The sequence below is a fragment of the Pempheris klunzingeri genome, chromosome 18, assembly GCF_042242105.1.
Source record: "Pempheris klunzingeri isolate RE-2024b chromosome 18, fPemKlu1.hap1, whole genome shotgun sequence".
NCBI classification, from domain to species: domain Eukaryota; kingdom Metazoa; phylum Chordata; class Actinopteri; order Acropomatiformes; family Pempheridae; genus Pempheris; species Pempheris klunzingeri.
In genome coordinates, this window is record NC_092029.1 from 17,151,453 (window position 1) to 17,167,794 (window position 16,342).

The 16,342-nt window shown below is 44.2% G+C and overlaps 1 protein-coding gene across 8 annotated transcripts; it reads left to right on the forward strand.

Annotated features, from left to right (window-relative positions):
- Positions 1 to 4,545: 4,545 nt before the first annotated feature.
- Positions 4,546 to 15,933, forward strand: tfap2b (transcription factor AP-2 beta). 8 transcript variants are annotated; one of them, XM_070849133.1, is made up of 8 exons: positions 4,574 to 4,621; positions 6,831 to 7,289; positions 8,870 to 8,924; positions 9,327 to 9,358; positions 9,949 to 10,151; positions 10,484 to 10,602; positions 11,654 to 11,795; positions 15,642 to 15,933. In XM_070849133.1, the coding sequence occupies exons 1-8, from the start codon at positions 4,574 to 4,576 to the stop codon at positions 15,931 to 15,933; spliced, it is 1,350 nt and encodes a 449-aa protein (XP_070705234.1). The 8 variants fall into 8 exon arrangements, with proteins under 8 accessions (XP_070705240.1, XP_070705234.1, XP_070705235.1 ...); XM_070849134.1 differs by lacking the exon at positions 9,327 to 9,358 and adding an exon at positions 9,869 to 9,894; XM_070849137.1 differs by lacking the exon at positions 4,574 to 4,621 and adding an exon at positions 6,521 to 6,547.
- The last annotated feature ends 409 nt before the right edge of the window (positions 15,934 to 16,342 follow it).

Genomic DNA, 16,342 nt, shown 5'->3' on the forward strand with positions numbered 1-16,342 from the left:
CGGGAACATCAGTCAGTCACATTTTCTCCTCAGCTGCCCTCCCCACTGTCCCCATCACTCTCTGTCAAATGTCACACACACACACACACACACACACACACGATACTGCAATTCACCCAAACCAGCAAAACTCGCCCACATCCAGGAAGAAGACAGGAACGCCCTGTTCTCCATGTAATGCTGAAGCTACATTATGTTTGATAATGAATCCTAATGGAGTTTTATTGGCATGTTAGCATGGACACCACTCTCGTCTCAGGCTTTATCGACGCCACTCTACTGTTTTGTTCACGAGTGCATCCAGAAATTTTTTATTTTTTTATTTATTATTTAAGTTTTTATTAACCTGAAAAAATCATGCAGATGTCACATGTGATCTGACGAGATGAAAACAGTATTTTGTGGTGTCTTCAGCCTCTAAGTGCTTACTGGGCCTTTTTCACTGCAGATGTGTTACTAATAACTTTAGTCCGTTTTACTCAAGTGTCCCGGTAAACCATGATAGTGTGACAGTCAGCCAGCATGCTAAATATCAGGACCCTGAAACTGCACCTCAATGGATGTCAGCCATAATTAACTGTACCATTTACACCTATGATTTGGATATTTTCTGTTGGAAATGGCCTATTTTAAATTTGAAACTTTTCAAAAATATATAATTTGGGAATTAAAACTGCTTACTGCTGATATTTTCTTGAGCTGGGACTGGTGACTCACGCTGACAGGTTGAAGACACAGTTCCAGGCTGATGGACAGATCCAGTCAGTGTTGAACTCAGGTCTCCATGTTGTTGCCTCATCTCTTCTGTGGTGCTCTAGTGCGACCTAGCGGCCGACGGCTGAACTGCAACGGGAGGCCGCATCAGACTGGATGGGGACAGAGAAGAAAGTCCTATTGAGCATGAAAGAGGTTGTTAAGGTGTTGTAATTAATGGCTCCATTGCTTCTTTTCCAGGCGTTTGAGACAGTTAGTGAGCGGCTGTAAACACATACAAAGCGTCCTGCTATTCCACTGTTCTGTTGCAGGAGTTTCATTTGTGAAACTAATAAATTAAACCAGACCACAAACACACAGTTCTCTTTGAAAAGACAGAAAGTAACGTTACTTAAAAACTAATTTAGTGTGGTATTTTCCTCTGTTTCCATGGCCCACGATTAAAGGATCACTCCACTGTTTTTTCAGCCTTACATCCAGTTATTACCACACTTATTGTGCTAAAAAAAACAACAATAGCCTTAATTATGATGCACTGTGGAGATCCTAGGTGTGAAAATGAGCGATTGCATGAAGGTTAATCAAAGCGTGTCAGAAGGCATACAGGTTGAAAATCTTGAAAATAAAAATCTTTACAGACGTACAACAGGCAGTGCTACCAAAAGGGACTAAACAGGTGGAATCAAAACTACAACCCCCCCCCCCACCCCCCACCCCCCTCCTGACTGAAATCCCAGTCAGAGTGAAGGTGAAGATGAATGTGGCTCTTTTGTAGTGACGGCTGCAAACAAAAGGCAGGGAGCAGATAGAGGAGTATTAGTGTGACATGTGTGTAATGTATGCTGATACATCGTGTGTCAAAGCCCTACAGGACAACCACCACAACCATGCCTCCAGACTCACAGACTGTCAGGACATCTGTCATTGCTGACAGTCATATGCCCTGCCTTGTGTGTGTGTCTGTGTGTGTGTGTGTGTGTGATTGGAGAGAGAGAGAGAGAGGATGGGTGGATCTTTGGCACTGGGTCATTCCAGAGAACATGGGAACAGCCGTGCTTCTTAAACATTCATGTCTGGTATCCTCAGTGGCAGGTTTTTTTTTTGGTTTTTTTGCATCAAACATCAAAAGGAGGCAGCCATGTTGGAGAAAACATGCACACACACACACACACACACACACAGCGTATAGATGCACATTCACTACTGCTAACTGTGTGAGGGCTTTACGTGGGATTGATACATTTGAACTCAGTCCATGTCTGAACTGAACAGCTTTTTGATCAAGTCATTTTCTGGCTTAAATGCAAAGTTTTGACTGAACTGCACACACACACACCCACACACACACACAAAACGTGTGTATTTCCTGTTAAAGAGATCCTCTTTTATATATATATATATATATATATGTATAAGTAAATAACATAAAAAATAACATTTTGGCTTGTTGAGACCAAAATCTATCAACTCCATAACTGCTGCTGCTCAAGTCTGTAGAGCCAAGTCATTAAAATAAAGAAAAGTTCCCCTTTAAATCAACTTTACTTCAACTTTTTGAATTAGAAACGTGACAAGAAGACCTGACACATTTCTCTCACAGGAAACGGGCAGGTCTGATGAATGCTTGCATGTACACTGTCGTGGCGCTAGAGGGAGCAGTGCACACACACTTGGACAAGTTGTCACAGGGAGGAGCTGCTGTGGAGAGATGCCATGGTTCTGACACTCTTGTGCTCTGCAGAGGGTTAGAATGTGATTTTTGTGTTAAATTTAACAATAATACTGAGGCTGAGGAGAGGTGCAGCAGATAAAAAAAAGGCATCTAGTCTTCCTGCTGAATAGGATACAGAGCCAACAACCCCCTGTGAGGCTAAGTGACGGCAGACACAACTTCATTAAAAATGATGTAAATTACAAGGATGCTTACAGAAATATTCTTAAGCTTTGAAACAATGAGGAAACTCAGTAAGAAGAATGTAGGTCAGTTGTATAGTATACATGGTTGTATACTGTATATGTATACACTCTGTAGATCTGGAGGATGCAGGCAGGCAAATTTAAAGGGAAGTCAGACAAGTTTCTTTGCCATCCTTCTCTTGTAAGGTCGTGTGATGCATGCAGTTCTTAAGTAAAAGTGGCGTCACCATTTTTCCCCTCTGTTAAAAGTCCTGCATTCAAAATCTAACTAAAAGTATCAGAATCATATATTTTACTTCACTTAATTAGAATACGTGTTTCATTAACATGTGTTTCACTTTGATATTGCAGCTGGTTAAAATCAAGCTAATCTAATACCTTGTTCGTTTACTTGTATTGCACTTGTGCTACTTTGTGTGCTGCTATGTAGCTCAACCTACAATAAATCATGATTTATGAGTTGAGTTATATTTAGAATGAATCAGAATCTGCAAAGTCAATTGTGAAGTTATCAATTAAATGTGGTGGAGTAAAAAGTGAAATATTTGCCTCTAAAATGAAGCGGCGTAGAAGCATAAAATAGAAATATTCAAGTAAAGTACAAGTAGACATAAAAGACATTATGGAATTCTGAGTACTTGAGGAGATATATTTCTAAATTTATTTTTTTATTTCAGTCAAATATTTGGCTTTCTGGGATAACAACATATTTATAAATGCAACCACATGTTAATATTGAAATAATACTTACTGCAATATTTATTCTATATCCCCCTCATCTTTATAATATGGTGCAAAGTGATGTGATGACAAACCAGTGATGTTTTGATGCTGAAATTCAAGTCCAGCACAACCAACAAGCGGTTGAACAGATTGCTGCAGCACAATCACGGTGCATTATCATGTATCTTACTCTGGCCTACATGACATTAAGTGTGGGATGGTGTGGCATTACTGAGAAGTGGAACGAGCACTGCTAGTCACACTTCCAGATAAGTCAGTAATAGGTGGGTGTACCGTCTCTCCACCAACCTGTATTCTGCTGATAGTTATGACAAGAGATCAATTAATTATCACTCCATTAATCCACCTATACCCTCCTCAGACCTTGCTAAAGTGTGCTTGTTGCTAACACAGGCGGCCGGTCTGCATGGACTTAGTTTTGGCCTTATCATTACAATGCATGCAAAAAATATACAGACAAACCTGAACACAGAGGTTCATGATGAGAGAATATCTGGCTGCTCATACCTCCAGTAAAGATAGACAGACTGGCCAAGGAGGACTGACACTGGTCTGAAGGCAGTGGACCTATGTGGCACTATTGGCTTGATGTGGTTTAATGAAAAAAACATTATATATAAATCTGATGTAACATATGAGATTTGCTAAGCCCCTAAATAGATAAATAAATGAATAAATAAATGGTCCTGGACATCTTTTGCCCATGGTCTTTACATAGTCCACCAGCCTTTATCAAGACAGAGGCAGACTACAAACATGGCACCACAAATCTATAAATATAACCTAACTATGTAAAACGGTTTGGTTTGGTTTGTGTTTGTGTTCTCAGGTGCCCCCTTGTCAGGTATATGCACCAGACATCAGTGTGAACAATACATGACAGAGTTTTGTTAACAGGTTGTGCTTTTATTTTGGAAATTACATAGATGTGTGATGCTTTCTTTGTTTTTATTTGCCTTGTTCCTCATGCCCATACACGGAGCTGCTGTCAGCCCCCCCCCCCCCCCCCCCCCCAGTAGCTCTTCTTAACAGTAGTAGAGTCTTTACAGGGGTTCCCCAAGAGCCTGCCTGCCTGACTTTACCGAGGGCGGAGAGGAGAGAGAGAGAGAGAGAGAGAGAGAGAGAGAGAGAGAGAGAGAGATGAGACATCCCTTCCTCACTTGGCTGCATTCGGTTTACCGACACCGGAGAAGCGACCATGCTGTGGAAACTAGTTGAGAATGTCAAGTATGAAGATATTTATGAGGTAACGTTGCCGTCCATGTGTGTGTGACATGCTGTTAGGGAGGAATGAGGCGGGAGACGGAGGGGAGATGAGTGAGGTGTTTTGCAGGAGGCTTTAGGGCCTGTTATTCTGTGATGTGGTGACTGTGAATATGAACTGGAGGACATTTTACTACGTGGCAATTCCTGTTAGATGGAAATTTGGGCCAATTTACGCGCAAATATTTTTGTTTGCTTATTATCTAAGTGTAAATAGAATTATATGTTATGTCTATTGTGGCTATGCTGCAGGTCCATTTGAACTTTCTGGGCTACGGTGTGTGACGGGGAAAAAATGTGACACTGGATAAAAAATAATTTCTATTTAATATTTTCTTGAATTTTCTGATGTTGGATACATTTTAAATGTGGCTTTTTGGGGCTAAATTCGTGCTTAAAACATGTCTTAAAATCCCCCTAAACAGATGTGTAGAAACAGGCCGGCGATGCTGCAAAAAAAAAAAAATGCGCGTTCAAAAATAGTCCGCTGGATGAGTTATTTCAGAATAAACTTCAGAAATCACAGCTAAAATAAAGATAAGTTGGAGACGCGCTCCGCGAGGGGAGGCTGATAATGAATGTAAATCATTTGGCTTTGATCCCAGAACAATCATCTTTTTAAAAAAAAAAAAAACGGGTGAGGGGAAGGGTGAGAATGGGGGGAGGGGGGGGAGAAGGGGAGAAAATGCATGCCGCCGCGCGCGGGGCCGAAACGCTGCTCCGGCTCGCGCTGAATGGGCTGGAGCACAAAGCCCACGAAGAAAGGGCAGCTCGCGAGGCCCCTCGGCTCAGCCCGGTGGGAAACCCTTGTGTCTCGTGCCGCACATGGCTTTTCTCCCACGGCGCGAGGGAGGGGAGGCTGTAATGTTGTTAAACAAGTCATCCAAGAGAGGGCGAAGAGGGGTCTGCAATCTAAAGTTTAATCGCTTCTTTTGACTCGTGACACTATTCACGCGAGCCCTCCGTGCGCCCCGTGGTGTCTCGGGTGGGTTTTTTTCAGCGGGCTAATAAAAAGGCAGCTGCGGCACAACACGAGCAACCCTTTATTTTTCCTGGAGTTGTCTTTCGGCAGGCTGAACTTTGGGGAGAATATCTTGGAGTGGTTTGAGGAGAAGTCTGAATAAGTGCAGGTGTGTTTTGGGTCTGTGCGTAAAAGTGGATGGATTCTACTTTTGTGGGGAGCTGTTCTGCATCGTTGGCACGAGGCTGAGTTTGTCTGTACGAGCACAATCCTGGACCCTGGTGGAAACAGCGCCGTGGCTGACCCGGCTGTTTATGTTGTTATCCACCAACTTGACTTATATTGGTTTTTAGAACCTCAAAGTCTGCGCAAAAACTGTTTGCGCAAAAGCGTCTCCAAAGGCAGGAAAGTGTGTTTTCCCTTGTCAGGTTTTTGCCTATAAAGAAGCCCCCCCCCACCCCTATAAAGAGCGTATATTTGATGGTGGGGAATTCCTCACGGCTCTGGTCACCGTGTTCGCTTCCTCCTGAGAGAGAAAGTCCTTTTTCTATCTCCTGCTGTTCGCGCGTCGTCTCGGCTCTCCACGGAATTTAAACGTCACTCACGGTTGCGCGAGAGGCTTCACGCTCCATGTGTCGCCAGTCCCCTGCCTCGCGCACATTAATATTCCTGTAAGTCTCAGTCATGAATAACAATTACACCGAATACCGGGGGTAGAGGCGGGCGCTCGGTGCTCACAGTCAGAGAGGAGGCAGCTCCGGGCGCAGGAAGGTTCTGCGTGGAGCTGTAGACCAGGCCGTGCCCGCAGACACAAGCGCGCTGCTTTTACCTGGAATGAGTTTGGTTATCTCGACCCAGCACGGTCTTTACTATCCCGTTCTACCCTGAGTCCGCTGGTGACAGCTACAGAGGGGTTCACAGATGTTAGTTCACTCCTACTCCACTGCGGTGAGTTTTCTTCCCTCACTATCTATTTCAGAATTTGCGGTGACTGCGTAGATTTCGTTGTAAGACGTTTTTAAATTAGGCTAGAATATTTTTCCTCCGGGCTCTTATGTGCTTTTTGTTCAGGAGATTCAATGCCAGTCGGGGCACTTCATCACCAGGGGCAATATCCTCTAATAAAGGCATCATGATCCTGGGCCTCCGTGCAGGTTCATTTCGTTCAAATGTGGTTCCAACTCTGCGAGTAGTTGATTTCTCCTGTTCTTTTCTGCACCCCTCCTTCAAGGACCGGCATGACGGTGTCTCGAGCCACAGCTCGCGCCTGTCCCAGCTGGGCTCGGTATCGCACGCGGGACCCTACTCCAGCGCGCCGCCGCTGTCTCATGCGCCCTCGTCGGACTTCCAGCCTCCGTACTTTCCGCCGCCGTACCAGCCGCTCGCTCACTACCAGAGCCAGGACCCGTACTCCCACGTCAGCGATCCGTACTCCCTGAACTCCCTGCACCAGAGCCAGCAGGGCGCATGGGGGTCGCGGCAGCGGCAGGACGTCGCCGGGGAGCGGATGGATAGCTCCGCTCTGCTGGCGCAGCCTCGGGCCTCGCTGCCACAGCTGTCCGGGCTGGACCCACGGCGGGACTACGGCGGCGTGCGGCGGCCTGATGTGCTGCTGCACTCCGCTCACCCGGGCCTGGAGCCCGGCATGGACGGACTGCTGCACGGGCTGCACGGCATGGACGACACTCAGGTGAGTCACAGACCGCAGCTGAGATTTACGAGGGTAAAGACAACCTTTTCAGTTCCAGTTATGGATTTTGTTTTTTTGTGTGTTTTTGTTTATTTCTTACTTTGAGGACATTGGGATCATTTTAGCCGAGAAAAGTAAAGCGCAGACCTGCAAGCCAGAGACCACCGGTCCTGCTGGAATATTATACTGCAATTTGAAAAAATATTTTTTGTACATTATCTAAAATGTAAAAATAGAACATAGGTGTAGCTATTATGAATTTAACCTTTCCTTTTACCGAAAAGCCTGTTTTATGTTAAACATATTTACTCCAGGCAGCCTCTGCATAGCAGAATGTAACTAACGAGCAGCTCAGTCCTCTATTGGATGGCAGCTATGAAACTCTACCACTAAATTAGAGTTAATACATAAATAAAATGCGGTGAAATAGCAGATTGGTGACCGCTGACAGTTGTCCTCTTCATTGTCTCCGCATGTTTGCCGAGCCTTTAGAGTTGAGGTCAGTGAATTTGGAGCAGCTCCCTCAGGGCTGGACTCTCTCAGCAGCTGTAGCCTGAACGCAAACGGCCCACAGCCAAACAAACTGTCTTCACAGACCTGAGACATCTCCTTTGATGAGGAGATGCTGATATGTGGAATGAGTGGGGCTTCAGCAGTAGCTGCGTGGAGCTCAAATGTTGCTCATGTGTATTTGAATGTATCTGCTTTTGCTGCCACAATGATTCATTCTTATTTAAAGCAGAAAAAAGTCTGAAAATGCTGAAATATTTTATTAATAATTAACTGTAATTTATTTTTTAAATATATATATATAGCATATGCATCCATTTATGAGTGAACATTTTTTTAAATCGGAAAATTGTTCTATTATTTCTATTGTTCTTGGATCCACGTTCACACTGTTGTTGTCGTTGAATTTATCATTTAAAGGCTGATTTTTTTCTTTTACTGGTTATTATGAATTGTGAGCATTGTTGCTGCTGAGGTGTGAAATATACAAAGCCTACGACCAAAGCCTTGGTGAAATAGACTTTCTAGTCAGCTGTGTAGGATTTCATCTTCCCCTCGTTCCCCCTCAGGGCACAACCAACACGAATTGTTTGCCATTTAACCTCCACAATAGATTCTCATTTCTGGCTTCTCGTATTTGTGTCACGCATTTATTAACCCCATATAAATTTGTTTTACCAAATTCTTTGCTTTGCTTTTTTTTTATACGAGCGTGCAGCAACATCAGGTCTATTTAACAAGGAATTCATCTCGCAGGGTGATGAATGAGGCTTCTTCTGGCCCACATGAGCCAGACACAATGAATAACAGACGAGATGAATTAGAAGCCGGATTTTGTCTGCTCTGTGGACACAAACAATCTAAAGAAGCTACTTTTACTGCTTTTTAGGACCTAAAATGTGAATCTTGCAGCGTGTGTGTGTGTGTGTGTGTGTGTGTGTGTGTGTGTGTGTGTGTTGGAGTTAAAAATGATGATTGAATTGAAAATAAGTTTCACGTGCTTTGTAAGCGGGGTTGTTACAGCATGGATCTTTTCTGTAACAATTTAGTGTCTATCTTGGTTCCAACAGACCATTGAGGACACCAACGGAACCAACATCCTGGATCAATCAGTAATTAAGAAAGGTAGACACACACACACACACACACACACACACACACACACACACACACACACACCGGTCTATACTCTGAGTAATGTTGCCTACTAGCTTTTTTGAGATTGTTGGTATGGCTAGTGGAGGGGAAACAGAGTTGCCACCTTATCTTGGGGTTCCTTTTATACAATTTATTTTCTGCTGTGCGTCATTAATTATGATGATTTATGATGAATGCAGCCTCGCTCATATAAAAAAGGTAAATCTGGGCAGATATGGACCCTAAACCGGACCAGGCGCTGCATATCTGCATGATTTGTGCTGCTAAAGGTCGATCCCGGGGCCATGCAGGCACATCCAGGTTTTTTGGGGGGGTCCAAGATGAGGGGGTTGAACGCCGGGTTAACGGTCCCGGATTATTGACTAGCAGGCAGTGTGTCGCTGACAGGCTGCCATGCTGCAGCTCTGATGATGTGAGGTGATTTAGTTACGGGATGTTGAGTGACTGAGCTCCCCGCGGGGCATTTAAGCCTCTGATGTAATAAATGGCACCGCTCACGGAGATCTCGTGAGCTCGTTTAGAGCTAATCTGCGGTATTATCCCCCGTGGAGCCATCAAAACCCCCTCGCACTGGCCCCTCCGCACGCACGTACGAGGCTGGCTGGCTGGCTGATTTCTTCTTACGCCATTAGTGCGCGCATTAACGCGCGGGATGAAGGAGCATCCACGTGCTGCTGGTGGGAGTTAAACCGGCCGCGGAGAAAAGACGGGGGGGTGGTTAATGTGATTTGGGAGCGCGAGCCAATCAACAATCGATAATTTTGTAATGAGAATGTCGCGCGACATTAAATAACAGCAAATGCCCGGCGCGTGGGCGCTTCATTAGGCCACGGCCGCCCTCTGCGCGCGTGGTCTGGAAGTTTGACAGAAAAGGGGGGGTGGGGGGTTAAAAGTTGAGTGTCAGGATGCAGCTCCTTTTATTCTAACTGCTTCTGATGTAACACCCATGTCGCCTCTGACCTTCCCCCCTCCAGTCCCCATGCCCCCCAAGAACATGGGCTCCCTGATGCTCGGCAAGGACGGCCTGATCGGAGGAGTGACCGTCAACATTAACGAGGTGTTCTGCTCGGTACCGGGCCGCCTGTCGCTGCTCAGCTCCACCTCCAAGTACAAAGTGACCGTAGGGGAGGTGCAGAGGAGACTTTCCCCGCCCGAGTGCCTCAACGCCTCTTTGCTGGGGGGCGTGCTGAGAAGGTACGACTGCAGCCTCGGAGCATGTTGACGCTGGCGTGGATGTATAAAAGCTTGGGGCTCGTTAAGTACGCAGGAGCATCTATTAATTAAAGCCTGAGCTGTGCGAGCAGGCCTCTGTATCTGTGCCATTTACCACCCAGAGTCTACTTAACATGAACTAAACCTCTGGAGACACACTGGAGCACAAGCTGAGAACTTCAGTTTAATAAAATTCCCAAACTCTGAAGTGAATATTGGTCATTAATTATTATTTCTAAATATCTATACCCTGTGTGGATTTCTTTAAATATTGCAATATTACATCTTTTTTTGGTTTTTGTTTGTTTCTACAGAGCAAAGTCCAAAAACGGTGGGAAATGTCTGAGAGAAAAGCTGGAGAAGATTGGACTCAATTTACCTGCTGGAAGACGCAAAGCTGCCAATGTCACATTACTAACATCTCTAGTAGAAGGTGATTCATTTACTGCTTTTAACTCCATAAATACACAAAGCACAGACATCTGCTCTTTCCTCTGAGATCCTCTGTAATTGTGCAAACAGACCATATAAACCGAACCTTTTATTTGCACCTAGGCCTTCCCATGGCAACGATTTGAAAGTGTAGAAATCAAATAGACTCCAGTTGCAACATAGCTAAAGAAATATGGCAGTGCAAAGGTCATGACCTCACAATGCTTGACAAATGAAGAAGCCCCTGTGTTCAGAGAATGTCTGCAAGAATTTATTACTGGGAAAATAAATGTGTGACACTGGGCAAGTGGAGAGAGAGAGAGAGGGGGGGGGGGGTAGAGGTTACTAAATTAAATGATAAATTAGCCTAATTGACTAAAGGCTGCAGTTTGGGCCTAAAGGTTGTGGGATTTTCTCAATAAATGTGGTCAACTGCTCATTCTATTCATGGCAACACTGTCCTGTATAAACAGTTATTTTAAATATATTTTTGTCATGTAATTCAAATTTTTTTTATCCAAACTGGATTTTCTAATTTATCCCAAAAGTTGTGTAAACCAAGTGAATTATCAGACTTTCTAAAAAATGCTGCTTGGTTGGCAGTTTGCGCTCTGAAGTGTGAACGTTGTCTGCAAACAGCGTAATAAAATAGCTTTTTTTTTTTTTTTAAATATACACGAAAACCAGGTAATTGGTAATTGTTTTTCAGAATAAAAGGTGAGGAATGTTTTACGTCCTACTGGTGTTACGTTAACTGAGCGGAAGGAAAGTAGTGCGTAAAAGGACAACGTCTCATTTTTAACGAATACCGGTTTATATCATGGGACAAGCAGGAAATATGGGATTTTATGAGAATTAATTATGATTAATAAAAACAGATACACGTGTTTTTTGTGAGATGGGGGAGGTCAAAGAATTTCTGCAGTGAGGAGAGGTGGAGGATATAGTGATGTATCTGAGTCACATATTCTCCGTATCTTATTGTCTGTCTGGATTATATTTACACTGACTGTATGATGCACCTATGTCGCCCCCCCCCCCCCTCCTCTCAGGTGAAGCGGTCCATCTGGCCCGGGATTTCGGCTACATCTGCGAGACGGAGTTTCCCACCAAAGCCGTGAGCGAGTACCTCAACCGACAGCACGCGGACCCCAACGAGCTGCACACGCGGAAAAACATGCTGCTGGCGACAAAGTGAGTTTGATGGACCGTTTGATTAGATTCTGCTCCCTCACAGTCTTTATAGGGTGTTTTCTGTCATAGAATATATAATAGGTGTCTGCACTGTAACACATAGTGGTAATGAGATTATGCTCCCCTATGTGACCAGCTGTTGTTGGATCATTTCAGTGAACTGAGGGTATTTAGACACATTAAACCAGAGCAGAGTACTATGGGGAAAAAAGGGGAGTGCAGAGGTCGTGGCCCTGATACTTTGAACAGAGGTATGTGAGAGCAAAGTGCTTGGAAAAGACAAAAACAAGCAGAAAATGCAGCTTTACAAAAAAAAAATGTTCAATCAATGTCAACATAGTTCAGTTCATACTGTCATACTACAGCAAATATCCACTTATTCATGTTCCAGAGATCCAAAAACAGTCATGTTTAGGGCTCAGAATCTCCCAAATGTGATTCGTTTGGAGGGATTTTTGTTGCACATTTTTAGTGCATTCTCCTTCTATATTTCTGATGAATTAAATTATTGTGAAATGATACTCTCTCACTTTCCCCGGGGGCCCTTGTGGCCCTACTTTAAGATCCCCGAGGGTGCAAACCTCTCATATCCTCTGTGCCGTCCTCTATAACACGCTCAGTCCATCCTTCCATAGCGAACATAGAGCTGACATTTGAAAGAAGAGTGAGATTTTCCTAATAGAAACACGTTGAACTCGATATGGATCTAACCTGTAATGAAACGGCTGACTGAAAATTGCCACACAGAAAAAATTAAGGCAGTTAGATTGAATTAAACCTTTTAGGAAATGAGCATTAAAGTCAAGAGTCATCTACTAAACAGAAGTGGCAAGCATTCACTTTCACCTTTTGCTCATTAAATACTCTTTTAGGACAATATTAGGGCATGGTGTGAAATGCATGCAATGCGATTTCGTCACTGTGTGTGCAACTGCACAAGTTAGCGTCCTTACAAGTGGTTCATTTCACAGAATAACCTTTAGCTCAAGTATAAATGAACCTTATTGGATGCTGGACACTTTAATGTGGCCTATACAGCTCACAGACATTATAAAATAGGAGCTCTGAGGTTGCTAGGAGTACAGCTGACCTCTGCTTCTGGTCTTCGAGGCGATCCATTTCACTGGTACTCCAAGCAAAGTTACTTATATTAATCCATTTTTATGGCCGTTAAACTGTGGAGTTGAATCCAGGATCTTCTGATTACCTTTAGCAAGCGAGCTACATAGATTTCTTCAAAGAAACCAGGGTAGCAGGGGTGATGTGGATTTATAAATGTGGATTAAATCACAGAGCCACTTTGGAGTTTTGCCTATTTTTACATTGCCCAGAGAGGCATTCTGCCAATTAATGAGTGGTCCAACTCTATGTCCATTTATTCCCTTGAACATGGGTTTTCTGGGCAAAAAAGGTTGCAAGCAGAGCTGTAAACCATCTAACAAAGATCCCTCCAGGAAGCTTGTATTTTTAGCTTGCATAAATAGTGCTGTCTGTTGGCCTGCACTGCATAAACCATCTGCCTGCCTGCCTGCGTGTGTGTGAGTGTGTGTGTGTGTATCCATGCTGTACTCAGTATGTACGGTGTGTTCAGTGGTTTGATGCTCAGATTCAAACCTGTTCCAATACTGTGTGTCGGTGCTGCCTGTTAGAAATTCATTATTTAGCAGTGAAGTGTTTCAAGTCGTCAGAAAACAACAGCGAGAGCCTTGAGTGTAGCCCGGGGTGGCGGCTTCTCCTCTCTACTCCCCTAACCCCAGCTGGGCTCGGCCTGCACAGCCTGTCACTCATTTGCTGGAGCTCTGCCCTCAGGCCGCTTGCAGGGTGTGTGTCTATGTGTGTGTGTGTGTGTGTGTGTGCATGGGGCATGCAAGTACAAATCAGAGAGAGGGAGAAAGAGAGAGGTCTCTTGAATATAAAATGTGGGCCTAAAACCAGAGGATGATTTACTGAAATTTAACAAGGTGAAGACATCATTTTCTTTTACCGGTGCATTTTTCACATTAAATCCACTGAGAGGAATGAAGATCTATTTGATGACCTAAACTCACATTACTCATATTAATAGTTGAAGATTTTGCTCTTAATGTGAAGGCCTCAAACCATACAACTTTCTTGGTCTGGCATTAGTTTCACCTCATATTCCAGACATGAAGGGCTTGTGTTTGAGTACAATATTCAAATATGCGCTCCTGGCATTAGTCTCGTATTTCTAGCTGCATTTTTTCTTGTTTAGGTAATGTGGTAAAGTATTTTTCTCCTCCTTAAAGATAATTTGTAGAACGTAAATGATGTGACATAATAGGTGTTTAGGGTTGAGAGGGTGTCCAATTGAGTCAAGCTGGGAAAAAAAAAAAAAATCACTTATTTAAAGCATCAACGATAAAGAGTTTTTTAGTGTCAGGCCTGAGGAAACAAAGTAGAAGCTTTGTCACCAAAAACCTTTTTCTTCACAGATTCAGAGGCAGTAGCTTTCAGCATGCCAGAGTACAATTAAGCCAGAAGATGTGTTTTTATGCAATTAAATACTTGCATTTGGAAAATTCTTGATCTCTCCGTAGTGCCAGTCCGTCTAAGTAGAAATACACTGTAGCAGATGATTGCATCAAGTTCTTGTTTTATAAAAGCATCTTGGGACATAAAATGAAACAGAGGTAAATAGAGGAAGGCTGAAAGCAAAGTGTGCCACACCTCATTGCAAAATAAGCCTAGGGAAACACCGAGCATCATGTAAAGGGGTTAGAAAGGAAAAATATCAGGGGAAATATTTCCCTTTGGGATAGATTATGTCATACAGGCTGATACAGGGGAGGAAGATATTTGAGAGAGGCCGCAGTGTTCTGCTTTTGGAATGATCCTAGCAGAGGGAAGGCGCTTTTCCACCATGTGACTGAGGGAGGTTTTTTTTTTTTTTTTTTTTTTTTTAAACCACAGATCCCTGGTTTAACATCTTCCATCTTGTCATAATTACCACAGCACTGGTGCACTGAGCTTTTGCATTACTGTCCCCTCCCAAGAATAAGTGGGTGGGGTCATGCTCGTCTTCAGGAGTCGCTGAACCATCTGCAAGAATTTCATCAGTCTGTTTCAGTGACGGTCCTAACGCCGCTTTGGCTTTCTGATGCATTAAACTACAGCGAGCAGAATTTTACACGTGCAGTGTTACATTAAGACAGCAGTGTACAGGGGACGCAGCAATACACTACCTCATTCTAACACACTGCACTGAAACATTACTGACGCCGCGATCGTGTCTGCACTGTTGAGTTGATTCTCCACAGGATATGAAATTCCAAAAATAAGTGATACACTGAGAAGCAGCTGAAAGTGAATTTGCTTCTTTTTTTTCCTCAGTGCAGTTAAAGCACAACCGAACTGTGAGGTTGAAACATATGTTTCCCTGCTCTGTACGCTTTTTTCTTTTTTTTTCAAATAATAGGTTGTATTGAGTTTCAGGCAGGATTGCAGGGACATCTGCAACCAATGCTTCAAAATACCCTCAGTGTCATCCCATGACACTGTTTCACCACAGAGGAATCTCAGTACGATGTTTTCAGCCAGGCAGGGGTAGCTGTGTACTGTTTTTGGTCAGTATTAATAGGGAGTTTTAGTATTTATTAGATATTGGCCACTCAATTCTGCGATTTTATCTTTTACATACTGACCACAAGCAACTTTAGGAGATGTTTTGATCGTATTACACACAAGTATGTATGATAAAATTACAGATACTGAATATTGCCAGCAATGTCGCTAGTCCACTATCACCAGTGGAATTACTATTTTGGAGAAATCCTAAGATGAGACAGAGTTCCCTCCTGACATCTTGTTGTGTTTTCCTCCCTGCAGACAACTGTGTAAGGAGTTCACAGACCTGCTGGCCCAGGACAGGACTCCCCTGGGCAACTCGAGGCCCAGCCCCATCCTGGAGCCCGGCATCCAGAGCTGCCTCTCCCACTTCTCCTTTATCACGCACGGCTTCGGCTCGCCCGCCATCTGCGCCGCGCTCACCACCCTCCAGAACTACCTCACCGAGGCTCTCAAAGGACTCGACAAGATGTTTCTCAACAACCCTCCCAACAACCGGCACGGGGACGGCGGCAACAAGACCGGCGACAAAGAGGAGAAGCAACGAAAATGAAGCAGGGGAAGAGAGGGGGTGATGGCGGAGACCTGAGCGGGGGGCAGACACACAGACAGAGGCGTTACACCGTTACTTCTATCTAGCTTTACACCACTGCCACTGACCTGCCACACACAGGGCTGAGGAGGAGGAGGAGGAGGAGGAAGGCTTGGAAGAGAGAAAAAGGCAGAGGAAGACCCCCGTGGGCCAGTGTCAGAGACCACAGAGGGATTTTTCATCTGTGTTACGTTCTTTTCATTCCCCTGAGGACATGGTGGTTACTGTGTTACATCAATTTCGCTCCCCCTGCCTGCATCCTGTGACACTGAGAAGCTGTGAGCAGCCAACAAACAACATTGTGTGTGTGTGTGTGTGTTGAGTGAGTGAGCGAGTGAGCGTGTGTGCGTGTGTGTGTGTGCTTGTGTTT